General features: G+C 39.6%; 1 protein-coding gene across 5 annotated transcripts in view; it reads left to right on the forward strand.

Annotated features, from left to right (window-relative positions):
* The window catches only part of Mbd5 (methyl-CpG binding domain protein 5), a 355,636-nt gene extending 333,539 nt beyond the window's left edge, over nt 1-22,097 (forward strand). For all 5 annotated transcript variants that reach the window (XM_060390126.1, XM_060390125.1, XM_060390127.1 and 2 more), the window contains 2 exons: nt 9,914-9,989; nt 12,302-22,097. In XM_060390126.1, coding sequence (XP_060246109.1) covers nt 9,914-9,989; nt 12,302-12,373 — 148 coding nt within the window. In that variant the 3' untranslated portion in view covers nt 12,374-22,097. The remainder of the gene's footprint in view (nt 1-9,913; nt 9,990-12,301) is intronic.
* Nucleotides 22,098-22,981: the final 884 nt, after the last annotated feature.

A 22,981-nucleotide genomic window follows, 5' to 3' on the forward strand; every position in this document is an offset into this window, starting at 1 on the left:
TGCTAGAGATTTTTGCTGTTGTTTCACCAGTTATGAACTTGAATATAAGTTCTCTTGGAATTCAAGTACAAAACTGAACTTTGAACCATTAGTATTCAAGTTTTTCTGGATTGTTATTTGATGAATAAAATGCACAGATAAACAGGTAATAATATTACAAAGCAGTCTATGATAAGGTAGTTTATGAGTTGTAATTGTTATTTCATATTAAGTAGAGAAGCAAATGTAGTTCTTTATGTGTACACAGAGGATTATTTTAAACCATGCCGCCGACATACCTGTTTAGTTCCCCATTTCAAACAACCAAGTATTACATACTAGAGCTGACAAAATGGCTGACTCAGTAAAGATACTTGCCCCCGAGTCTGATGATCAGAGCTGAAAACCTCAGATCCACATAGTGGAAGAAGAAAAATCAGCGCGTGCAAGTTGTACTCTGATCTCTACACGTGCACCATGATGTGGGTGGGCACACTGTGCACATGGCATACACACACTAAATAAATGGTTTTTGGGTTGTTTTTTAAGCAAAATCACAAGCAAGGCAGTCATGGCACAAGCCTTTAGCCCAGGAACATGGAAGGCAGAGACGAGCCGATGTCTGTCTGATCTATAGAACGAGTCCCAGGACACCCAGGGCCACACACACACAAACCCTGTCTCGAAAAAACCCGCTACTAGCACTGCTACTACTAATTTGCCTGGATGTTGGTGGCACACGCCTTTAATCCCAGCACTCAGTAGGCAGACTGGTGGATCTCTGTGACTTCGAGGCCAGCCTGGTCTAAGAAATGAGCTCAGGACAGCCAAGACTACACAGAGAAACCCTGTCTCAAAAATAAAAAATAAAAAATTACACATTAATCTTTGTTCATTTGCAAAATGATCCTTACCCATACCCCTTAAGACATAGGCTTAGCCTTTGTTGGTTTTGTTTTGAGAGTTTATCGTATTTTTTTTATTTATTTTCTCTTATGTGATGCTGGGGAGAGAACTCAAGAGTGTTATAAATACACAAATGCTCTAGCACTCACCATTCCCATTCGCCATTATTTTAAAAAAAAAAAAATACCAGCTTTCACTTACACAGTTAGTAGTCACTCTTCTGCAGAAGATCCAGGTTTCTTTTCCCCTGCCAAGGTTGGATGTAGGACAAGACCAGGAAAATTAAGCTAAAAGAAAGGAGGGGTATTGTGAAATACTGATGTTATACATTTATAGTTGAGTCATTGTTTAATACTCAGTGATACCCCTGCTTTTGCTGTAAAAGATCCCAAATGCTTCTGCCAGGGAAGCACATGACATTCCTTGTTCTTTGCACATTTTAATTGTGTGTTGGGGCATTTGGTACTTGGGTTATTTGCAAGATACATTTGGTAACACAGAAGTGAAGTAACTTCATCCAGATACTTAAAACACTGCTGTGAGATGAACTGAATCTCTCCCCCTGCTGCACATCTTCCGTTAGGCTCTTTCTGAAAGGTAGTGTGTAACACAGAATTTTAAAATTGTTTCTTTAGAGCCAGTTTACCGTTTGTGGTGATTTGATATGGGACTATAAAGCAACGCCCTTTATCATAAGTAATCATACAATTTAGCATGCAGATTGAAGTGAAAGAAGAAAACACAAAGCAGAGGTAATAAAGTGCAGCCTTATTTATTATGCTGTTGTCTAAATACAGTGGCTGGCCTGGTGTCCCCACTGCAGTGTTTTGCATTTTCCAGACAGGGCTGTTGTTTTCTTTTGTGTTATTCTCCCAATCACAAAATAAGCAATAATTACTGAGCCCCTTTGTAGAAGAGGACACGTAGACCCAAATATAACTAGTTGAAAGTTATATAACTGATATTGAACCAGATTACTTATTTATTCATTCATCTATTTCCAATTTTATTTAATCCTTATTTAAAAAAATATGTGTCGGGCACAGTGCTACTACCCTTAGAGACAGATTCTTAAACACACAATTAAAATGTGAAAATAGTAAGAAATGTAAGTCATATATAAGTATATATGAGAAACACAGAGAAGTAACAGTGAACTCAGCAAAGAATGGTTCCTAGAGCAGGGCATCTTGGCATGTGCCTTTAATCTCAGCACTCAGTGGGGAGAGGCAGGTGTATCTCTGTGAACTGAAGGCCAGGCAAGTCTAGATGGTGAGTTCTGGGACAGCCAGCACTATGTAGAGAGATCTTGACTCAAAGAAAACAACAACAACAAAACCCAAATGTTTCTTAGAGATGACACCTAAGCCAAACCTTACACCTTTAAAAATGGGGTCAGGTAGGACAATATTTTTTACGGTCAGTATTGAATTTTGGAAAGCATCAGATAGAACATTTTAAGAGGTAGGACCAGAAGTCTAAGCAGGAGCCAATATATTTGTAATTCAACTCTTTATTTGAATTACCCAAAAGGGGCCAGTAGTCAGATTTCTCACCTTGATTTAAATGTATAAGAGGGGGAATCTTAAGAAAGCAGTATTAGTGGTTAAAGAAATCATCTAGATGAGCTCATACCAGGAGACAAGGAAGGATAAGAATCCAAGTAATAATGAGAGTGGAAGAGAAGAAATGTGTTCAGGAACTATTTAGGTGGTAAAATAAAGAAAACCTGGTGATGATCAAAATAGGAAGAAAAGCAACCATGGGCTTGGGATTTCATGATTAGGAGGGAAGTAGAAACTGTTGAGGGAAGCAGGAGGATCACCATAAGTTCAAGACTAGCCCAGGCCACAAAGGGAGAACCTGTCTCAAAAAGAGAAACAAAACAAAGACTGAAACAATCGACAGAGATCCAGTAAGAAAAGAATGAGACTTCTCCATTGGGTTGGGCAACTTGAAGGCCACCATGACCATGGCAAGGCTAGTTTTCAGTCCTTTGGTGGCAAAAAGTATTCTTGGGTTATTCAATAAAATAAGGAAGTAGAGAAAGGAGATCACAGACATTCACTCTCCTTTTTACACTTCCTATGAAACTTTCCTGGAAAGCCACAATAAAGGTGGGATGTTTTATTTTTAGAGTTGTTTTGTTTTGTTTTGTTTTGTTTTGTTTTTTTGAGGGGATGATTTTGGTTTGTTTATTGTTTTGGGGTGTGTGTGTGTGTGTGTGTGCATGCATGCATATGCCTGCCTGCCTGCATTGTATGTACACCATGGGTGTGCTTGGTGCCTGTGGAGTTCAGAAGAGGGAGTCAGATCCACTAGAACTGGAATTACACAGGGTTGCAAGCAGCAGGGATCTGAACCCAGGTCCTCTGCAAAAGCAGCAGTGCTCTTAGCAGCTGAGCCATCTCACCAACGCTACAAGATTTTTTTTTTTTTAGTTACTTTCTTATTGCTGGGAGAAAAATACCCCTGACAAAAGCAACTCAAGGGAAAAGGGTTTATTTTGGCATACAGTTCCAGAGGCACGCAATCCTTCCTGATAGGCAACACTTGGCTGCAGGCTATGGTGAGGCTTGGTGGCAAGAACTAGAAGCTAGCTGGTCACATTGCAGAGTCAACAGGAAGTCAACAGGAGCTGGGTTATAAAACCTTAAGGCCAACCCCCTGTAGCCCACGTCTTACAACAAGACTCCACTTCCTGAAGGCTTAACAACCTTCCCAAACAGCAGTACCAGCTCAGGACCAAGTATTGAAATATGTGAAACATTTTACATTCAAACCACGATAGTGACAAAGATTTAAGTAGCATTGTCGACTAAGAAGAAGAAAAGTCTGAAAAGAGAATTAAGAGGTTTAGAGGATTAAGAGGTTGGTTCTTCTGCCACAGAGGGCCTCTGAAAGGCTCTGCCCTGCAGACTATCAAAGTAGACACTGAGACCTATGGCCAACTGTTGGGCAGAGTACATGGAATCTTATGTAAGAAGTGGGAAATAGTAGGTTATGGAGAGGACAGGAACCCCACAAGGAAAGCAACAGAACTAAAAGATTTGAACACAGGGGTCTTCCCAGAGACCCATACTCCAACCAAGTACCAGGCATGGAGATAACCTAGAACCCCTGAGCAGATGTAATCCATGGCAGTTCAGTGCCCAAGTGGGTTACATAGTAATGGGAAGAGGGACTGCCTCTGACATAAACTGATTGGCCTGCTCTTTGATCACCTTCCCCTGAGGAGAGAGCAGCCTTAGCAGGCCACAGAAGATGATAATGCAGCCACTCCTGATGTGATCTGATAGACTAAGATCAGGAGGAAGGAGAGGAGGACCTCCCCCATCAGTGGACTTGGGGAGGGGCATGCATGAAGAAGGGGAAGGGAGGTTGGGACCAGGAGGGGCTTATGGGGGGATACAAAGTGAATAAAGTGTAAAATAATAATAATAATAATAATAATAATAATAATAATAATAATAAGTGACAAATGTTAGCTAACTGCTGAGTGCAAGTTAGTACCTGGGCATTTGCTGCTCCATTCTTTACTTTTTGTGGAAAAACTTTAAATCACGGTTAGGAATACCTAATTATACTTTTGGTAAACATGTTTCAAAAACACATCAGTCTATTTTCCTATCTGTAATTAATAGATTAATACTGACAGTTTATAAGCTCATTTCATTTCAGGGCCTGAAAACCGCCAACTGTGAATATTCATCACACAGTGTGCTAGAATTGGTAATTATAGGCAGTGGGCAGATAAAGATTTCACAATCATGCAAAAAAAAAAAGAGGTTGATTCTCGACCTGGATTCAAATCCTATTTATTTTGTGTATGTGTGTGCTGCTTCATAGCTGTCTCCCTCTGGGCATGTTGCTTAATCTCTCTGAATCTAAAGTCAACATTTCTAAAATGTGCATATTAATTGCTACTTTAGGATGTTATAGCATAGATAATATAGAGAACTTTAGACACAGAATTTGGCACATATAGGTGAAAATACGAGAAATAAATTATCCAATGTTTTTGCCAGTTGAAACGTGTTATAGTAAACGTTTAGAATTTTATGTAGTCACTTTAATCATTAATATTTTAAACTACCATATCATAAATGAATATCTTTAAATTGACATAGTAATTGCATCCTAATCATAATAATTAGTAATATTTTGACACTTAATTCAGGTTAATCTTCTACTAAAAAAAGTGGCTCTATGTCTTCTACTAAAAAAAGTGGCTCTATGAAAGAAAATTTCTAAAGCTTTTAGAGACATTATTATTTTCAATTACAAAGGGATGTAAGCCTTCTATGTGTTCAAATTCTTTTGGTTACTTGATATTGTATAAATCTGGAAAATGGTAAGTAATAAAAATGAGCCAGATATATTTTGACTTTAAAACTGGGAAATGCCACCATACTTGAGTCATAGAACGTGTAGAGATCAACCTGGTAACAATTTGGAAGCTTCTTCTCTACTGGATAGCTTTCATAGTGCTATATAGAAGGTGCTGTGTAGGCTACTAGGAAAAAAAAAGAATCAACTCTCTTAGCCAGCTGTGAACCCAACAACCTACAGGAATGGCCAGACTGGCAACACAAATGTACCAGTACAATAGTGGCCTGGATATCAGGGCGTAAACAACCACTTTTACATTGGATTTAAAGCCTGATCCACAAGACATAGTTTGTACCTGGTACCACTGACTGGGCCAACAATTCATGGCTGGCTAGGTAACAGCCCCTAGGGGAGAAACTACCAGTATTATTCTGCTAAGTGGGCATAGTAATAAACTTCCCCTAAAATCTTTATTTTGGTACATTAATACATCGCTCCACCCTCATCAGAGAAACTTCTTTTTAATAGATGGTGGTTAGTATAAACACCCATAACTGGTCAACGTGTGAAGAACAAGAGACTGTGAAGTGTTTAGTCCTAGATAAGACAGTTGTCTAACACCTTCTAAGATCCAAGGATCATCTCAGAAGAGGGAGTAACAGGAGGACTATAAGAGCTCAGGTAGTAAACATCTGCAGGGAAGCAGGAGAGCCGAAATTCCATCCTGACAGGGGAGGGGCTAGTGAAAGTCTTCCTCTAGCTGGGGAGCTATTAGCAGCTGATGCCTGGTGGGGGGCAGTGGGAGGTAGAGTCAGTTTTCTTCAGGGATATGGCCCTGAGAGGCCACTCATGCTTTAGTCAATAGCCGTATACTCATGTACATAAAAGCAGCACTCAGCAGAAGAAGAAGCAGCAGCACATGAAGTTGGGAGGAAAAAGTGGGAGGGGAGGAGAGCTAGAAGGGAGTTATGAATTTTATGAAAATGAATCATATGCATATATAAACTCCCAAACCAAAAAAAAAAAAGAATAAATTCAACTTAGCTTTTTAAATTGTCCTAAATTTTCATACTGTTTTATGGATTAGATTTTCAGAGCACAGAATTATTGACTTTCCAGTTTTGTCCAAATTTGTTATGTCTTACCTGAAATGAGTCACAGACATTCTTCAGTGACAAGCTTTTAAAGTAATACGTAATTTCTCAGCTCATGCTTGCATCTTGTAACATTCACAGATTTTACCTGGCCTTTTTTCTTTTTGGTTAGTGAAGATAAAGATGATACATAACAATATAGTCAAAAGAGATGAGAAGTGGCAATTATCTCCATTAATAACTAGAAACGTGATTATATAAATGCCTATTGCTTAATCAATTAGGGGTTAGAGTGTCCATTAGTAAAAATGTTTATTATTAAATGCCAGCAGGAAATAGAGACACTAGCAGAGACTCCACAGGGGGCCTCTCAGGACTGGAAAACCAAAATTTGACTAATTGCTCCCTGTATAAACTCACGGAGCTTTCTCTTCCTCTTTTGAGCACACTTGTCCCCGGCACAAATACTGGGGAAAACCAGTCTGTAGATGTGATAGCTGAAATTTTTTTCTTCTTGGCTCTCATGATGTCTTCAAATAATTTTATGCTCCATAACTGTGTATTTATTCTCTTTCCAAAAATAATCGTTCCTTTACCTAGTACCTGTTTAAGTTTAGTATAAACGAGATATTGTGCCGGTTAGCCTAAATTAACTTTTAATTTTTTAATTTTATTTGTTTATGTGGGGTCACGTGCAGCTGCCATGGCAAATAAGTTTTCAGAAGACAACTTGTAGGAGTTGGTTCTCTTTTGCGAATCAAAATCAGGTCACCCGGCTTGGATAACAAGTGCCTCTACCCACTGAACCGTTTCACTGGCCCATATTACATATATTTTTACAATTTTTTAAATAATTGCGTGAACAATGAGTTTCTAGTGTTCTAACTTTGTATTCAATAAGTAATGTTGTTAAATGATTTTTGTACTTTCATCATAATGTTACTTTGTTCTTCATAGGAAACAATGACTTCTTTTGGAAAGTTCTTTATAGCTAAACATGCATTTTTCTAATTTTTACAATTATATATTTATAGTTAAATATACATCTTTCTAATTATATAATTATAAATGATTTCACCTTTTCACCTAAAAAAATCACAAAGTATTATATACACACAGTTGTCACAATGCCTATGTCGTGAGATTCCTATAAAGATTAAATGAGATAATATGTAAAGATGCTAAAAAAAAACAATTTTTAGCAAATATAAGTTTTTCAATAAATAGTAAGTACTCTTACTCTTAAAATTCAAGGGAGGGTTTTGCCCTGGGATCGACATGGTTGGAGAGAACCAACTCCCATAACCTATTTTTGACCTCAATACCATGGCTTGTGCACTTTCACACATAAATATGTTTTTTAAAAGATTCATGGGAAGAGAGCAAGGTTCCCTCATGTATTTTTTAATGAAATGTTTCATTTTCTTTTTAGCCATTTAGAACTTTTTAGGTATAGTCCATTTTAATCTGTAATATATTACAATCAAAATACATAAATATCCTTGAAACTTAAATGCATTTGGGGACTGGACAGAGGGTTCAGTGGTTAAGAGCACTGGCTGCTCCTCCAGAGGACGGAGGTTCACTTCCTTGGACCCACAAGGTAGCTCACAACCATCCATAAATTCAGTTCCAGGAGATCCATTTACTTCTTTGGCCTCTGTGGGTAGCAGGCATGTACATTGTGTGCAAACTTACTTGAAAGCAAAACGCCATACACATAAGTCCATTTTTGTTTAAATTTGAAAATTTTAAATGTCTGTCTTTAATCCAAAAGACAAATTAAAGATAAACCTACTTAATGTACTGCAGGATGTGTGATGGTGTTGAGGATTTTCCCATGGGGGATATCGTCAGGGCTCTCACCAAATAGCCCTTAAAAAGGGTCCTAGCCCAACCAGAGCCAAACACAGATGTTACACAGGGTTACTGGTATGGTGACACATGTCTTTTATCCCAGCACAGAGACAGAGGATTCTGAGTTCCAGGCCAGCCTGGTGCTCTACATTGGCAAGACACTGCCTCACAATAATACTGAGGAGGAGGAGGGTACAGTAGTGGGGAGAAATGAACTGCTTATCATGACAGCTTTCTGTGTGTTTAAATCCATAAAACAATTCTGTCCATGATTGTATTATGTAAAACATAAGCTAGGGAAACATACAGAAAAGAGTGTGGCTGAGAATACCAGCTTTATCTCTTTTGATTAAAAAAAATACTAAGAACATGTAATTTATCAACAACCCATTCTGGAGAATGGGTACATTGGGATTATTTTGTTTCCTTAACTCTGCATTTTTAACTTTTTCTAAGATTAGTGGAGGAAGGATGGATATTACAGCTAGAGGCCAACAAATGCTGGAGAGAATTGTTGATAGTATCTTTATAATTGATTAAAGTTAGTAGGTTAATCTTTCCTTCCAGTTGGAAATACACGGTTGTTTTGACAAGATATAGGACCATTTATGTACACTTAAGCTACTTATCACATCTACACAGCATTCCTGGTATGCCTGGAAGTGTAATACTCAAAGGTAGATAAGTGTCTGGAAGGCACAGGAAGAAACAAAATATAGCAATTGTCAGGTCATTGCACGTTAAAGATAAAACCTAGGGAGTGCTGTGGTGAGTAGAGAGACCTCATGTAAAGGCGTTCCACCAAAGTTGGAGCGTGTTTCCTCCCACAGCTGCGAATTCCCAACGTCCATGTCGTTGCTGAGATGGGTCTTAGCTCTTGAAAAGCCATGCTAATGATAGGAGTTTGCTTCAGCCACATTCCTATCAGTCGTCCTGATGGGATAACTGCCATAGACTGCCTGCATATTCAGAAGACCGGGAGTACTCTATGTGTATAAATGAGGAGAAGTAAGGTAGGGTAAACAAGGGATGTGTGGCTGCAGAGGTTAGTTTGCCTGACTGGAGTAATGGGCACAACAGCCTCACCAATGTCGATTTTAAAAATGGCATGTGTTACTAATGTAAGACATGAACTGGAATGCTGAGTGCAGAGCAACAGTCAGAGGAGCGATAGGCTCCCGAGACAATCGCTGTGTGTCTGCTGAACAGGATCACATCAGATCCAGGGAAAATGGGGTGAAACCCGCCTCTGGGCCTCGGGTGTGACAAGGTGATACGTTATTTCCTACCTGGACAGTGCAGCAGAATTCAGCTTTCCTTTTGCTCAATTCTACATAGCTGAGATGATCCAGAAATGGCAGAGGGAGCTCCCTAGTGGCCAGAGCTTGCAGTTCAGCCCAGTGTCCTAGAAACAGCCAGGCAAGAGACACTGGGGCATGCTGCGGTCTGTGGGAAGCAGTGTAGTGGAGGCCACAGAGCCCCTGACCCAATCTTCTTCCCCAGAATGCGGAAGACGCACACCGTGGCGAGCTCCCTGTGCTGAGCTTTAAGTGGTGGTGCTTCAGTCATTACTGTTCAGTGGTGGGACCCCAGAGTGACGCCTTATCGCCTGAATTTTCCACATGTGAATCTACATTCACTTTCTCTGGTAGAATTGATATCTTTGTCTTTGGATTAGGGAATTAAACAGAGGTTTTTCGTTTCTTTAATCTGTTCATCTGTCATGTTGTTTTCGTTCATTCCAGAAGTGGAAAGCTAAATAACCATTTAGAAGCTGCTATTCACGAGGCCATGAGTGAACTGGACAAAATGTCTGGGACTGTAAGTTAATTTATTTTTGCCATTATACTGTGTTTCTTTGAAAATGAACTGCTTTAACACTTTTTTGGTAAACTCACTTGAATATTGTGAAGGAACTTAAAGCATAGTAATACTAAGCTCCTAGAAAAGGAAAACATTGGTAGCAGAAAAGCATTTAAGAAAAAAGAACCTGTATTAATGATGGCATTTTTTTTCCCCAGAGATAAGTAACTCTTGTATTCCTAAAAAGGTTTGTTAAGTATCAGCAGCAATATGGTGAGGTCCCAACCCCAGCTTTCTACATTTGACTGTGAATAGCAGTGACCATCACTGTAAGCAAAATATTCAGCGGTGCAACTTCACTCCATCCATTGAAAAAAAAAGTGAGATCAAAAGTTTGATCAATGATAAACGCGTAGGTGTAGACCAGTACCCATCAACTCAGTATCTTCTGTGACCAGGTATAGAGAATCTGTAAGTAACAGGGTGAGATTTAAAAGCAACAGTTCTAGAATTGAGAATTGCCAACAAAGATATGCTGCGTAGACTGCTGACCACCCCCAGGCTAGAATCTCCGCACCAAAGGCCACGGCCCACTTAATTCTGGTGACTGCTGAGGAAGGTGCCACTCCACTCAGCCACTCGCTGGCCCGGGTCTGTCTTTGTGAAGTGCCCACCACTCCATGGGACCATGATGTGTTCCGTGTTCAGTACGTCCTTTGCATCCAGTCCCACTTGATAACAATGAAAGAGAGGGCATGGAGGATCATCAGCATAACTTCTACGAATCCAGACTTCTTCAACTCAGGTGGGTTTGGAAATGCATTCTGCAACACACCTTTCAAGGAAAAGATAAAAATGGTTCGGCCCCTGTCTCAGTACTCTCTGCCTTGGGATATTTGCCTTGGTGGCCACCAGGCACTGGCAGCTGATGAGGCTGTCTTGGACTGTGTTCTGCAGAGGCATCTTCGCCTTCACACTCCAGCAGAGTTGAGCCATGAGTTTCATTGGAGCTACCCCAACTTTCTTGAGAACTGAAAACTAAAATTTATCATGTCTAGAGTCATTTGAAAGATATTAAAGCACTTACACACAAAAAATATTAAAACACTATCTAGTTAGTGAAATACATTTTCAGGATATAGATGATCCATAGATTATTAATTTGCTGTTGTGGGAAAGACTCCTTCCTTAATTACATAACTCCTCATTTCTGCATTTCAGTTTACTTGTTTTAAAAACATGTGGAAAGGGTCTGGAGAAAGAGGCAGTCTGGGAAGCTCCTGAGCATTATCTTAAAGTTTTAAATACTATTTTTAAAAATAATTTTACCTCTGACTAAAGACAGTTAGCCTTCCCTGTTGTTCAAACTTTTGTTTTAGTTGGCTCAGTGTTGGGAATTGAATCTAGGGCTTTATGAGTGTTTGGCAAGCACTCACAGCTAAGTTAGCCCGCAAGCTTTAAACCTGAAGCATATCCTTAAAGCAACTGATTGTTTTCCTAACTCTAACTGTGACATCATGTTAATAGGTTAAAATTGGCCGTGATAGAAGTATTTACACCACGGAAACGGCTTATCTCCAGATGCTATCTGTTAAACATTTACTTTGCCCACAGCGTTATGTCTCCTCTACCTTCTGGGGCTTATTTCATTCTTTGACATCAGTAGCCATGTTCCAATTGGGAGACCCAGTTATTTACCTCCTGTCCCTCAAAATGTATCTGCTATCTAATGCTCTTGTACCCTTCAACCCTTTCTCAATGTGACACACAGAATTAAATGCTTCTAGTTCCTATATTAGTATATAATAGTGAGTTCTATTAATTATTCTTCCCAGCTTACACAAGCTCAGTCCTGCCAGTGAAAGGCAGTGACGTTCTACTGTCCACGCTGACTCTTGTCATGAACAACCATCCTTGGACTGAGCTGCATGCGGACGTTCTGAACTTTGACACTTTGTAGTAGTTATACAAACAAGTAGTGTGAGGATGAGAACAAAAGAATATGTGCTCTGCACTTTCCTGACTCCGCAGGACACAGCGAGATTGTTAATCCAGGGATCACTGGCTGGCAGTCCTCCCGCTCTCAGTGTGTCCACCGTTCAGGGGAGTCTTCTGAGTGTCATGCTGATTGTTAGTTTCTTCCACTGCCCATCCCTGGTTGAGACAGTGTCCAGACTTAGATCTTCCTAAAGTTTTAAAGTGTCTTAGGATATCAGTGATGAAAAGTAAGGCAGACCACTTTCTACCCTATTTCTTTGTCAGAAGTCATATGGTGTTTTTTATTTCAATCTTCCTGTTGTGTTTTTTTTCCACCTTTTTTTTTTTTTCAGGTTCACCAGATCCCACAGGGTGACAGACAAATGAGGCCTCCCAAACCCAAGAGGAGGAAGATCTCCAGATAACAGAGACTGTTCCATTGACACCGTGCTTATCAAAGGAGCACGCACAGATACATCTGTATGTAGGTATTACTATGGCCATTGTTGGATCAGTATGTAAACTATGGCAGATAGCTACCACCACCACAGGGTGCTAAAAGGAACAGCGATGGAGACATACTTTGATCAGGAAGGAAAATGAATGTTTAAAACAAAACAATCAAAAGTCCCTGTGTGAACAAAGTGATAAATGGTCAAGTGATTGCTAAGAAATGTTTTCTATTATACTAAAATTGTAATTATAAGAAATAGTCCAAATGTTTCTGAAGAATTTTCAGTGTTGTATATAGAAAATACAGAATTTCATGGCGATATTAGAAATGTAAATATTGTACAATATTGTCATGTACAAGCATACTTAATGCACACTTTATCTTTTATTGTACAAAGAAATAGTGTAAAAAAAAATCTTTGGTTTCTATGGAGTACACCTACCAGAGACTACCAGTGTAAAGTGATAAATAAAAATACAACCTAAATGCTTTTCTATGATAATGTAAAAGATGCTGGTTTTGTATTTAACAGCAGAGAAAAAGGCATGATGATGTAACCCACAAATTATAACAAACACTGCACACAGAGTGTCCATTTATAATGTCTCTCTAGCAGGAACCTTACCCAGAAGCGCAAGACTCAGGTTTGGGTGTCTAGGAAGCCTGCATATTTCTGAAGGGATGAGTGCTCATGGCCTAAATCAAGAATTCAGGAGCTCAACCGTTTGTTACATTCTTGTTGTTCTATAGTTTTATACATTTATATAATGAATTTGAGTCACTTCCCATCCTCCATTCCAACTCCTTTCTCTCCTCCCTCTTTCCAATATGTCCCCACCCTAGGTTCATGTCTTTCAGTGTCTGACTACTGAGATTGATTACAGTTCCTTGCCTGAGCATGGGCGGGCGGTTACTTACTGGAGCAAGGGCAATTTGTGGCTACACCAGGAGGGAAGCTGAGGAGGCTACCCAGCAATCATAAGCTGCGGATAGTCCCTCAGAGTGGACTTGGGGCCACATGGGCACCTCCACCATCCATGGTGAAATGTTGACATGTTCAATCAAGTGCAGCCCTTGTGCAGATAACCCACAGCTTCAGGGACTTCACGGGTGAACTGGTCAGGACACATCAGAGCACACCTCCCTATTCTATGGCTCTTACATTCTTTTAGTCCCCTTTTCCTACCCTGGAAAGGTGATAGGACTGTTCCATTTTGGGCATTTTTTAAAAACTAAGTTTTACAACAGAATAGGTTTTATAAAATTAAAAAAAAGTAGATGAACTATTTAACTTAATCATTTATTTAGTAAGTTTTTTATAACCACTTGTTGAACTTGTTTTCCACCAATGATTCTCAGCATCAAAGTTTTTTTGGTTTTGGTTTGGTTTTGTTTTTGGCAGACAACATCTGACACGGTAAAACTTTTCATTTCTACACATGGAGGCAGAAGCCACACTTTGAAATCATCAACAAACATAAGGATGATAACAGTTCAGTTTTTATTTTTTGTAGCAAAAGTAAGTCAAACCACATTTTATATCATTCATCAATGCCACTTTACCCAGAAGTGAAAGTGGCTTGCAAAATTATGAGCAATGTAATTTTATTAGTATTATGTAGCATATCAGATTTATTTTATTTACAGAATTATTTATACCATTCACATCATATATATATATATATAATATATGGCTGAAATATGTGGGTTAAGTGTTATTACCCAAGTTATTTATGTTACATTAAATAAGAAAAATGTAAAAAAAAATGTAGAAAGTTAACTCCATTACAAATATACAAACCTAAAACTGTGAGCCATTGTCAAATACAAGGTAATGAGTAATAATGGAGCTCAGTGTATGCAGCTCCCATCTGTTTCCCAATTCTATGTTATGATGGCATAAACAAAATTTCAGACAACCTCAGCTACAGACTGTCGGAAGAAAGGATCTGTTATCCCTCTTTCTTGGAACCAGTCTTCAGCCAAAACCCAAGAAAGCACTGCCGGTCCTCTAGTTCTGGTCACTGTGTAACCCTGCACTCAGCTGCCAGGAAGATTGTCCCTTGCCAGGCTCTGGGCTCCTAGATACCGTGACCTCCTAAACTCCTCAATCCTATCAGGGAACAGAGTTCCAGGAACTCGGGGGGGGGGGGGGGGAGGAGACAAAACCCAAGTTGTTTCTTCTGAGATTTCCCCCCAGATCTTTTTTGTCTGTCTACTCTGTTCCCACCTCAGCCCTTATCCTCAAGCCTGGTGGAATACAAATAGCTACATTTAGGAGTACTTCTTTGGTGGGTATGTTCATTTTGTCTTTGGGGAAGGGGTTGGGTATCAAGATAGAGGGTCGCACAACTGCCCAGGCCTTCAGTCAATCACATAAAGTAATCTTCTGTGTCATGTAGGAAATACATGTTTGTTACAAGTTGATATGTTTGGTCTGTTTAAGCCACTGATGTTTTTCTTTTGCATCAACTCTCTTTTTCCTGCTGTGTCCATAGTTGTGTTTACCCTCAGATAGACATAGACATGTTTGTGTGTTCAGTGTGTCTGCATGTGTTATGTGTTGCTGTACAGAAGATGGTTTAGCCTCTTTAGACTGACTGAACCACACCTTCTCTGGGTGTTTTGAGTGAGTTCCATGGGCATCATGATATACTTTGCAGCAGGAAACCATGCAGAATCTGTTTCCACCATGACCTCTCTGTTGCCTGTAGCTTTGCTGTACGTGCAAGATCTAGTTGCCTCTGTCCAATGGTCCTTTCTCCTTTCTCTTACAGTTCCATGGGTTCACATAAGCAGGGAATGTAAATACTGTCAGGATTTTAGGTCATGCAAAGCTGTAACACTTTTTTAAATGTTATACCTACCTTACAATTTTAAAACTGGTCACTCATACTTCATCTTTCCTTCTTTTTGTATTGAAGTCAAATTATTTTTAAATGAAAACTAGCCCTTCTATGAGAGTAAAATTTTTATTTCCTAAAATAACATTTTTAAAGGAAAAAAAAATAAAGCATTGGGAAAGAATGAGATTTTTTTTTCCCTTTAGTTGTCCTAAGTACTAAGGGAAATGTAATTCATTTCCTGTCCCTTCACAGTTCCAGGAAGCACACAGAATAAACTACACGTCTAAGTAATTTTAACAGATTGTTTCAAATGAGTAAAAATTAACTAGAAGGCCCTGTATGATGTCTTGTAGCATTACAGGCAATTTAGGACCTGCTTTCAAAATGCATTTAAAGGAAAATATTTGGAACATATGTTTTCAGATGCACTTTGAATGAAAGTACTTGAAGAGCATTCATCCCATATGATATCATGAGCCACACTTAGTCATTTATTAAGACCCTGATGTGGGAGTTTTGCTGTGTCTGTCTTTAAAGTAAACATGGGCCTTCTTACTTTGTAACAGCGCAGCAGTTTGGGAGGAGCTGAGGTCAATAGTTCACCTTCTGTAAGTTTTCTGAAGATTCACAGACCACAGGAGTTGATTTTTCATTTCGGATGATAATAACACATTGTTGTTAATGGTGGTGACCATCCATGCAGTGTGTGGTCTTCTCCTGCAAGTCACAGCAATTTTGCATTAGGATTTAAGTTCTGGTAAGATGTTTAGGAAGTTGGTAGCACTGTTTTTTCTGAAGAGAAAGCCAATATTCTAAATCTCTCAACTAATACCCATTTCTTTTGACCATTTGTGCCCAAGTGATATGATGCAAAACTCAAGATATGCCAACCCACCATATGCTGTTAGTTTATCATTTTTTTCTCTCTATCATGTTTACATTAGCCAAAGATATAAGAACATTAATAATTCATATGTGTAAACAATCCAAAATGAGTATTAAATCAGTGATTCAAAAAGCAGTAAACAGCAGAATCATGGGAAATCCTAACAACGGGGAGTCTGAAAAGAAAAAAAAATGTTGGAAGTATTATCTTCAAATATGAACGTTAATTTGTATCTACTGTAAATATGTATAATCAGCCTTATCTGCTTTTATACACACTGTGTGTGTACCTCAATGACCTTTTATAAACCTGAAAAATGGTTGATTTAATGATTTGTTATGTAAATACAAAGTTGTCTATAAATTGGAAATTTGATGCCATACGGCTTCATAATATACAAATGTTTTTTGTAACATTATGCCTTCATGAGTTAAGTACAAATACATTGGACTGTGCGTGTAGAAGGGCGGTAGTTCACATCTCACATTTCAAGTGGATATTTTTGTCTAGATGTTTATACCTTTAGAGAAAGAAAATGACATGAAACTTTTCAATGTGAAAAACAAATTCAAATATGATTCCATTTTCCCCAAGCCCCCATTTACATACAAGACTGCTGAACTCTGTGCTAAATATCATGCATTATGAAATTTCCATAGGATAGTTAATGATCTGTGCCAAGGATCCATGTAGAAAAATTTCCCAAAGGCAAATACTCTACTGGAGAGCCTACAAATCTCTCTTTCAGACATTAAGCAAGGGAATAGTCCCAGCATTCCTACTGGTTTGGAACCTGCTCTTTTCCACTTTGTTCCCATGGATCTTAGAAAGGATGACATCAGTGAATAGGCCTTAACTCCTGTTTCTCAAGAGTCTGGCAAGTGTCACCTCGACAGAGGGCTTCTCAGCCTTGGTACTAATGACCTTTGGGACCAGGTCATTTCTGATTGAAGGGGCTGCCTTGTACATTCTAAGATGTTTCACAGTGTCCCTTCCCTCACAGCTCTGTCAGTAGCACCCTCTTCCAAGTTTTAATGATCAAAAGTGACTCCAGACAATACCAAGTATCTGCTGACATAGAAGAGTGTGGAGGTTCAAACTGGAATTTTAAAAAAAAAAAAAAAAACCCACTGCCTAAATTGAGCCAGTTTGGGAACATATGTCTGTGTAAACTATGGACAGACTTGCATTATGTAATAATTAGAAAACTGATTCCAGAAGCAGCCAAAATTGATGTCAACTGAGTGTGTCTTAACCCACCGTGGTTAAGAAAGTGAATAATATCGGCCCCACTTTGAACGTCATGCTTTTCAGGGGTGTTCAACATCATTTGATACTGTAGTATAATATTGTCATCTACAAATGTGTTAGCTATCCTGGACACACTGGCACTTGGCTGCAAATTGTACATACCTGCTCAATCATGAGACCCAAGATAATCAAGACTGAAATAATGGCTTAGGAGAGTTACCTAAATACCTGTGGCTCGGAGTCTACAGAAGACCGATAGCCCATGTAATACTAGGATCGTTAGGGAGTGGAAGTTGAAGATGGGTGTGTAGATGCTTACCCTGGAATATGATGAGGTGTTTGCTAATGAGGACCATGACACACGCATGTTCTCCATAGTTGCCTAGTTGAGGTATCAGTAATTTTTGGTTATCCTCTCAACAATTCTGACGGAAGCGATTCGGAAGCTCTTACAGGTATCATTGCTATCTTTATTCACCTAATAAATCTTTACTACATGGCATCGTGTCTGACACCCTGTGTGAAGCAGTGGAGATCCTGGTAAGCAAGACAGGCTCATTCCCTGCCCTCATTGAATGGATGGAGGGGACAGACAAATAAGCATGTAAGTACGATAATGATAAGGGACAGGGCAGGGACATCGCGTGTCTGCTGACTCTGCTTATAGGGGTAAGGCTTAAAACATAACTGGTGGGAAATGAATAGGAATTAGGCAAAAGAGAGTATGTGATACATGATAGTATATTGAAGATGTGCTAGATACAGCAGAATAGTGCATGTTAAGGCTTGGGGGTTAAAGTATGAAAGAAAATGCTGGAAGAGCCACAGGGGCTAGGTACCATGGTTTTTTTTTGTTTGTTTGTTTTGTTTTGTTTTGTTTTTTACTATGTATTGATCAGAAACTACTGTATAGACTTTTAAAGAGTTCTATGACTAGGTTTGTGTTTTAGAAAAAATATGTTGGGTGCAATGTTAAGAGCCAGAAAAAAAAAAAAGTCAGCCCTGGTATACAACTAGTCCAAAATTGAGGCACGAAGATGACAAGTTCAAGACTAGAAAGTGGTTTCAAAGGCTGGGCAACTAAGTGAGACCCTGTCTCAAAATGAAAAATGTAAAAAGTCCTGGGAATACTGTTCAGTTGTACAGTTCTTATCTAGCATGTATGAAGTTCTAGGGTCAAATCCCAGTAACACACACTCACATACACACATAAACTCATACACAATGAACGGGCCTAAAACTAAAGAGCATGAAAATCTCCTCTGAAGAATAGCATTCTTCAAGTGCGTAAACTTTATAATTATTTTAAATACCAGCCTACCATAAATTTCCAGACTTGTTGATTAAATGCCATCCCAGCCCTGAGGTGTGTCTGTGTGTGTTTCTAATATACATAGACCATTCTTAACCTGAAATTTAAATCCTCCAAAAGGCAAAAGTAGTTTAGTGAAAATATCATATCTCTGGTGGAAAATTCCACACCTAATAGCACATGATGACTCACAGTCAAAAGTCAGATGCAATATAATTTTTGTGTTAAGTTACCTCAGTGTGTATGTTTGTAAAAGGTACACACAAAAAATTAATCTGGGGTCTAATTCCCAAGATGCCTCATTATATATATGTAAATATTCTAAAATCCAAAACACCCCAAAATCTATAAGACAGCTCACCCCAGCATTTTCAGTGCAGGATCCTCAGCTGCAGTCATGGGGACACGACAGTTGGCTGCAGCCTTACTCCTATTTCTCCTTTTTTTCCCTTTCACAGGTAGGAAAGCAAGTGTATCTATTCTGAGTATCAAAGGTTGGGAAGTTTTAAAACCCTAGAGTATTTTGCTAGAGTTATAGGAAGTTGACCAGAACGCACAGGTAAGTGTAGGTCAGGCATTTGGAGTGAATTACCTGTCTGTCTCCTGGAAAATAAGAAGCTGTGGCGGAAGGTGCAAGAGACTCGAAATACAAGGTGAGCACTAAAGATTATGCACGGACAGGAAAGCAGATCAAAAGGGGTCAGGGCCTAGAAGAGGCCATCTGACTGTTGGGACTCCACCCCACAGCAGGAGAGAGCACGTAGCCTTTCATCATGTGTACCAGCCTGTGGTTCTGTGTGTGTTCTGCAAACATCCCAACCACAATTAATCACTGTCTGTACTCAATGACCAGTGAAATTTCAAAAATAAATAAACAAACAGACACTAACAAAACAAACAAAAGCCATCCTATCCAATGGCCTCTGGGCCAGCAAATATTCCTTCCCTATAACATGAGGTCATGTACACAGAAGTGGACCCTGCATGGAAGCAGTCCATTATAATGGTTACAAACTGGGCCCTAGAGAGCCCTGATGGATATGTGCTCTTGTGTAGTTTGAATTTGGAAAAGTCCTTCATCTGAAAACAGGATAATGGCACTTGCTTTGTTGTGTTAAAAACTGGGTGACTTGAGAGAGAAAACTCTTAATGCTGTGCACTGTTAAACTGCAATGTAAAATTTTAATCATCAGAGGGTTCCCCCTGCCAGAAGAAGGGATTATCAGATACTGGCATTGTCTAGAATGCTGTAAGTCCTGGGAAGCCTCTAACAGACAACAGGGTATCTTTTTCCAGGGCCATGCTACCAAAGTGAATCCACAGAGATGCCTTTTGTGGTTCCTCTTCCCAACCCCAGGTATCTGGGCTGGCTTAGCTACATTGTTTCCTGGATGAACTCTACCATTCATGATGCTACATACAGAAATAAGCCAACAATATTTCCCAAGTAATCTAGGAATTTGTTTCTCCAAGAAGCTACATGAATTGGTTCTAGTAACCAGGGAAGAATCAGAATTGAATTTGAATTTTTTTCTAAGCCTCAGCAACATAATGAAATTGAGCACAGCTCTGCAAATAAATAGTAGTTAGACTTCAAACATATAAACAGCCAACGATGCAGAGTTCAGGACAGGCGAGAATGTATTTAAGTTGAGAGACTGAAATGCGAGGTTTCAGTCCTCAACAATGAATGGCTCCATGTTCTAGGATGAACCACTAGAATGATCCTGCAGTGCAACTCCTAGGATGTGACCTCTCCATTTCTTAGTTTTATCACCTGACAAATACCAGTGAGCTTAGAAGCTACCTCATAAAACTGTTGGAGTGTTAAATTTGCATGGATAAACTACATACAGTAAGTGCTATATAAGTATAGCTATTATTATAATAGTTATACATGTAATGATTAATTATATCCACTCTAATACAGCTAGGCTTCTCCTGGTTATTCCATGAACACGTGGGAATGGTACAGCCTCAAGTTAGTAGCTTAAATAATCTACCATGTGTTGGTCTCTTTCTGGTTGGATCTTACTGGTCACATTTAACTGTGTGTAGTTAAATGTGTCCTCTTGCTTAAACATGAGTACTTAGAATTATAACCACGCTAGAATCAAGAAGTTTCCAAAAGGGCTAGAGAGATGGCTCAGAAGTTAGGAGCACTGGCTGTTCTTCCAAAGGTCCTGAGTTCGATTCCCAGCAACCACATGGAGGCTTATAATCATCTATAGTGAGATCTAGTGCCCTCTTGCCTGCAGGCACAAATTCAGGCAGAATACTGTATAAATAATAAATAAATAAGTTCCTAGAAGATTTGAGTATGAGAGTTAGAAGGATGTGGGTTGGGGTGGGTTCATAACTATCCTAGAATTCGTTGTACCCCAAAGACTAGCATGAAATGAAAAGATATACTGAGGAAATGACATATGTAGTGGTAGTATTTTTAAGTGCTATGAAAGATTATTTCCTAATTGGGAGTTCCTATCTAAATACTATGCCCAGACTTTTGCATACTGTGAAGACTTAGGCACACCTTTCTGTAAAAGGGTGATAGAAAGGTAACTAAACCATACTCCCAGCAGTGCCCCTGTGGGGTTTCCTGTTCGTGGAGCTGCCTGGGTATGAGAAAGCTGTGTGGGGGCTCAGGTGAGAAGACTGGTGAGCTGGTGAGCTCAACTTTCCTTTCCGAGTTCATCTTTAGCAGTTGCCCTGATCGTGCGGAGCATGACTTCAGATCTTTCCCATGACCCCTCACAGGCTCTGCCCCTGTTTTTGCACAAGTGGTGATTATATTGAATAGGTAAGTTCCTTCAAATTTCAGTATCACCATGGAGACAAGAACTGGTAACTTCAGGCTGATTCTCATTGCTCTGGTTTATTTGTCAAAGAACAGGAAACATCATTTCACAGGAGCTGGGAAACAAACCTGCAAGAACTGGCCTGGAGAATATACCTGCTATCACTTGGAGAACCATCTTTGGGGCATGATTCAGTAAAGGCTAGGTAACTCACTCCCCACTTCTCTTGGCCTACTGCCTCTTTCCAGTGTTCCCAAAGGAGCTGAGATGCGGTGGAAAGGGGCAGAAGCAAGCATTGTCATTTTGAGTGTAATTAGAGATCTTACCCAGCAATTGTCACCAGTAGCATACACTTCTGAGTGGAAGAAAAAGATGAAAAGTGTGGTTGGCCCGAAGTGCAAAACTACTCTTCCCCCTTCTCCCTTTTTCCTTCCCCTACCCCACTTCTCCTCCTTGTTGATCCAGGGTCTCACTGTGTAGCCCAGACTGACTGAACTCCCAATCTTCCTGTCTCCATGCAGCTTGGATTTCAGGTGTGTATCACCATGCCTGGCTCCCTTTTTTTTCCCCTCCTAAGGCAATGGTTTCCACCCTCTTTTTAATCCAGGAATTCCTATCAATAAAATAAAAATAAAATTGAATGTATACTATGTATATGTGTGTATAGTGTTTTGATTACTACTATAGATAGCATTTTAGGAATACTCAAAATAGAAGTGAAGAAACATTGGGATAAGCTAAGACTGCCGCTCCTTCTCTTCCTTCATTCCCACAGATGGCTTTGCATCATACTGGGGCTATGTGTGTGTGCAACTTGGAGGAGCCCTAGTCAAAGCAGCAAGACACTAGGTTACAGGCTGTTACCCCTGTGGGTGTTGTCAGCGATGGAAGCAAACCAATCAAAGCTCCTGGGAGAGAGACCCAGCTTTTCTTATTCAACATGGCATACTTACTCTTAAGTAAATGGTGATAGAATAGGAAAAGGAAGCAGAGAATTCTGTAACTATTTGGTTTGAGAATGACTTTGGTCTTTTTGCAAACTCAAAGTATTCATCCAAATATGTCACCCTGGATCCGAGTCAGGTCACTTCCAAGCTCTGTCACCTGCTTTGGAGAGTTACCCTCCCAGTGTACAAGAGAGCTACCACAGGCCCAGGACTTCTTCTGGAAGAAAGAAGTAAAAGCATACAACAACACTGTAAAGCCTCCAGTGCATAATTTAGCCAGGAACTCTAAGCTGTGTATGCCACATAGCCCAGCATCGGGGGATCATGGACATTAACTCACAAAGGCATGATACTGTGGGAAAGAGGTTGAACTGGGCTCTATCCCTAATTCTGATGTTAGCGGTGTGACCTTGGGCAGATGCCTTTGCTTCTCTGAACTTGAGCTTTTTTCATATGTACCTCAACTGGCATACATGAGATCTACTTGAGCAGGCATCTAAAGGTTCACGAAACATTGTACAAATAAAGTCGGAATTAAT

The sequence above is a fragment of the Meriones unguiculatus genome, chromosome 8, assembly GCF_030254825.1.
Source record: "Meriones unguiculatus strain TT.TT164.6M chromosome 8, Bangor_MerUng_6.1, whole genome shotgun sequence".
In the NCBI taxonomy this organism is placed as follows: Eukaryota; Metazoa; Chordata; class Mammalia; order Rodentia; family Muridae; genus Meriones; species Meriones unguiculatus.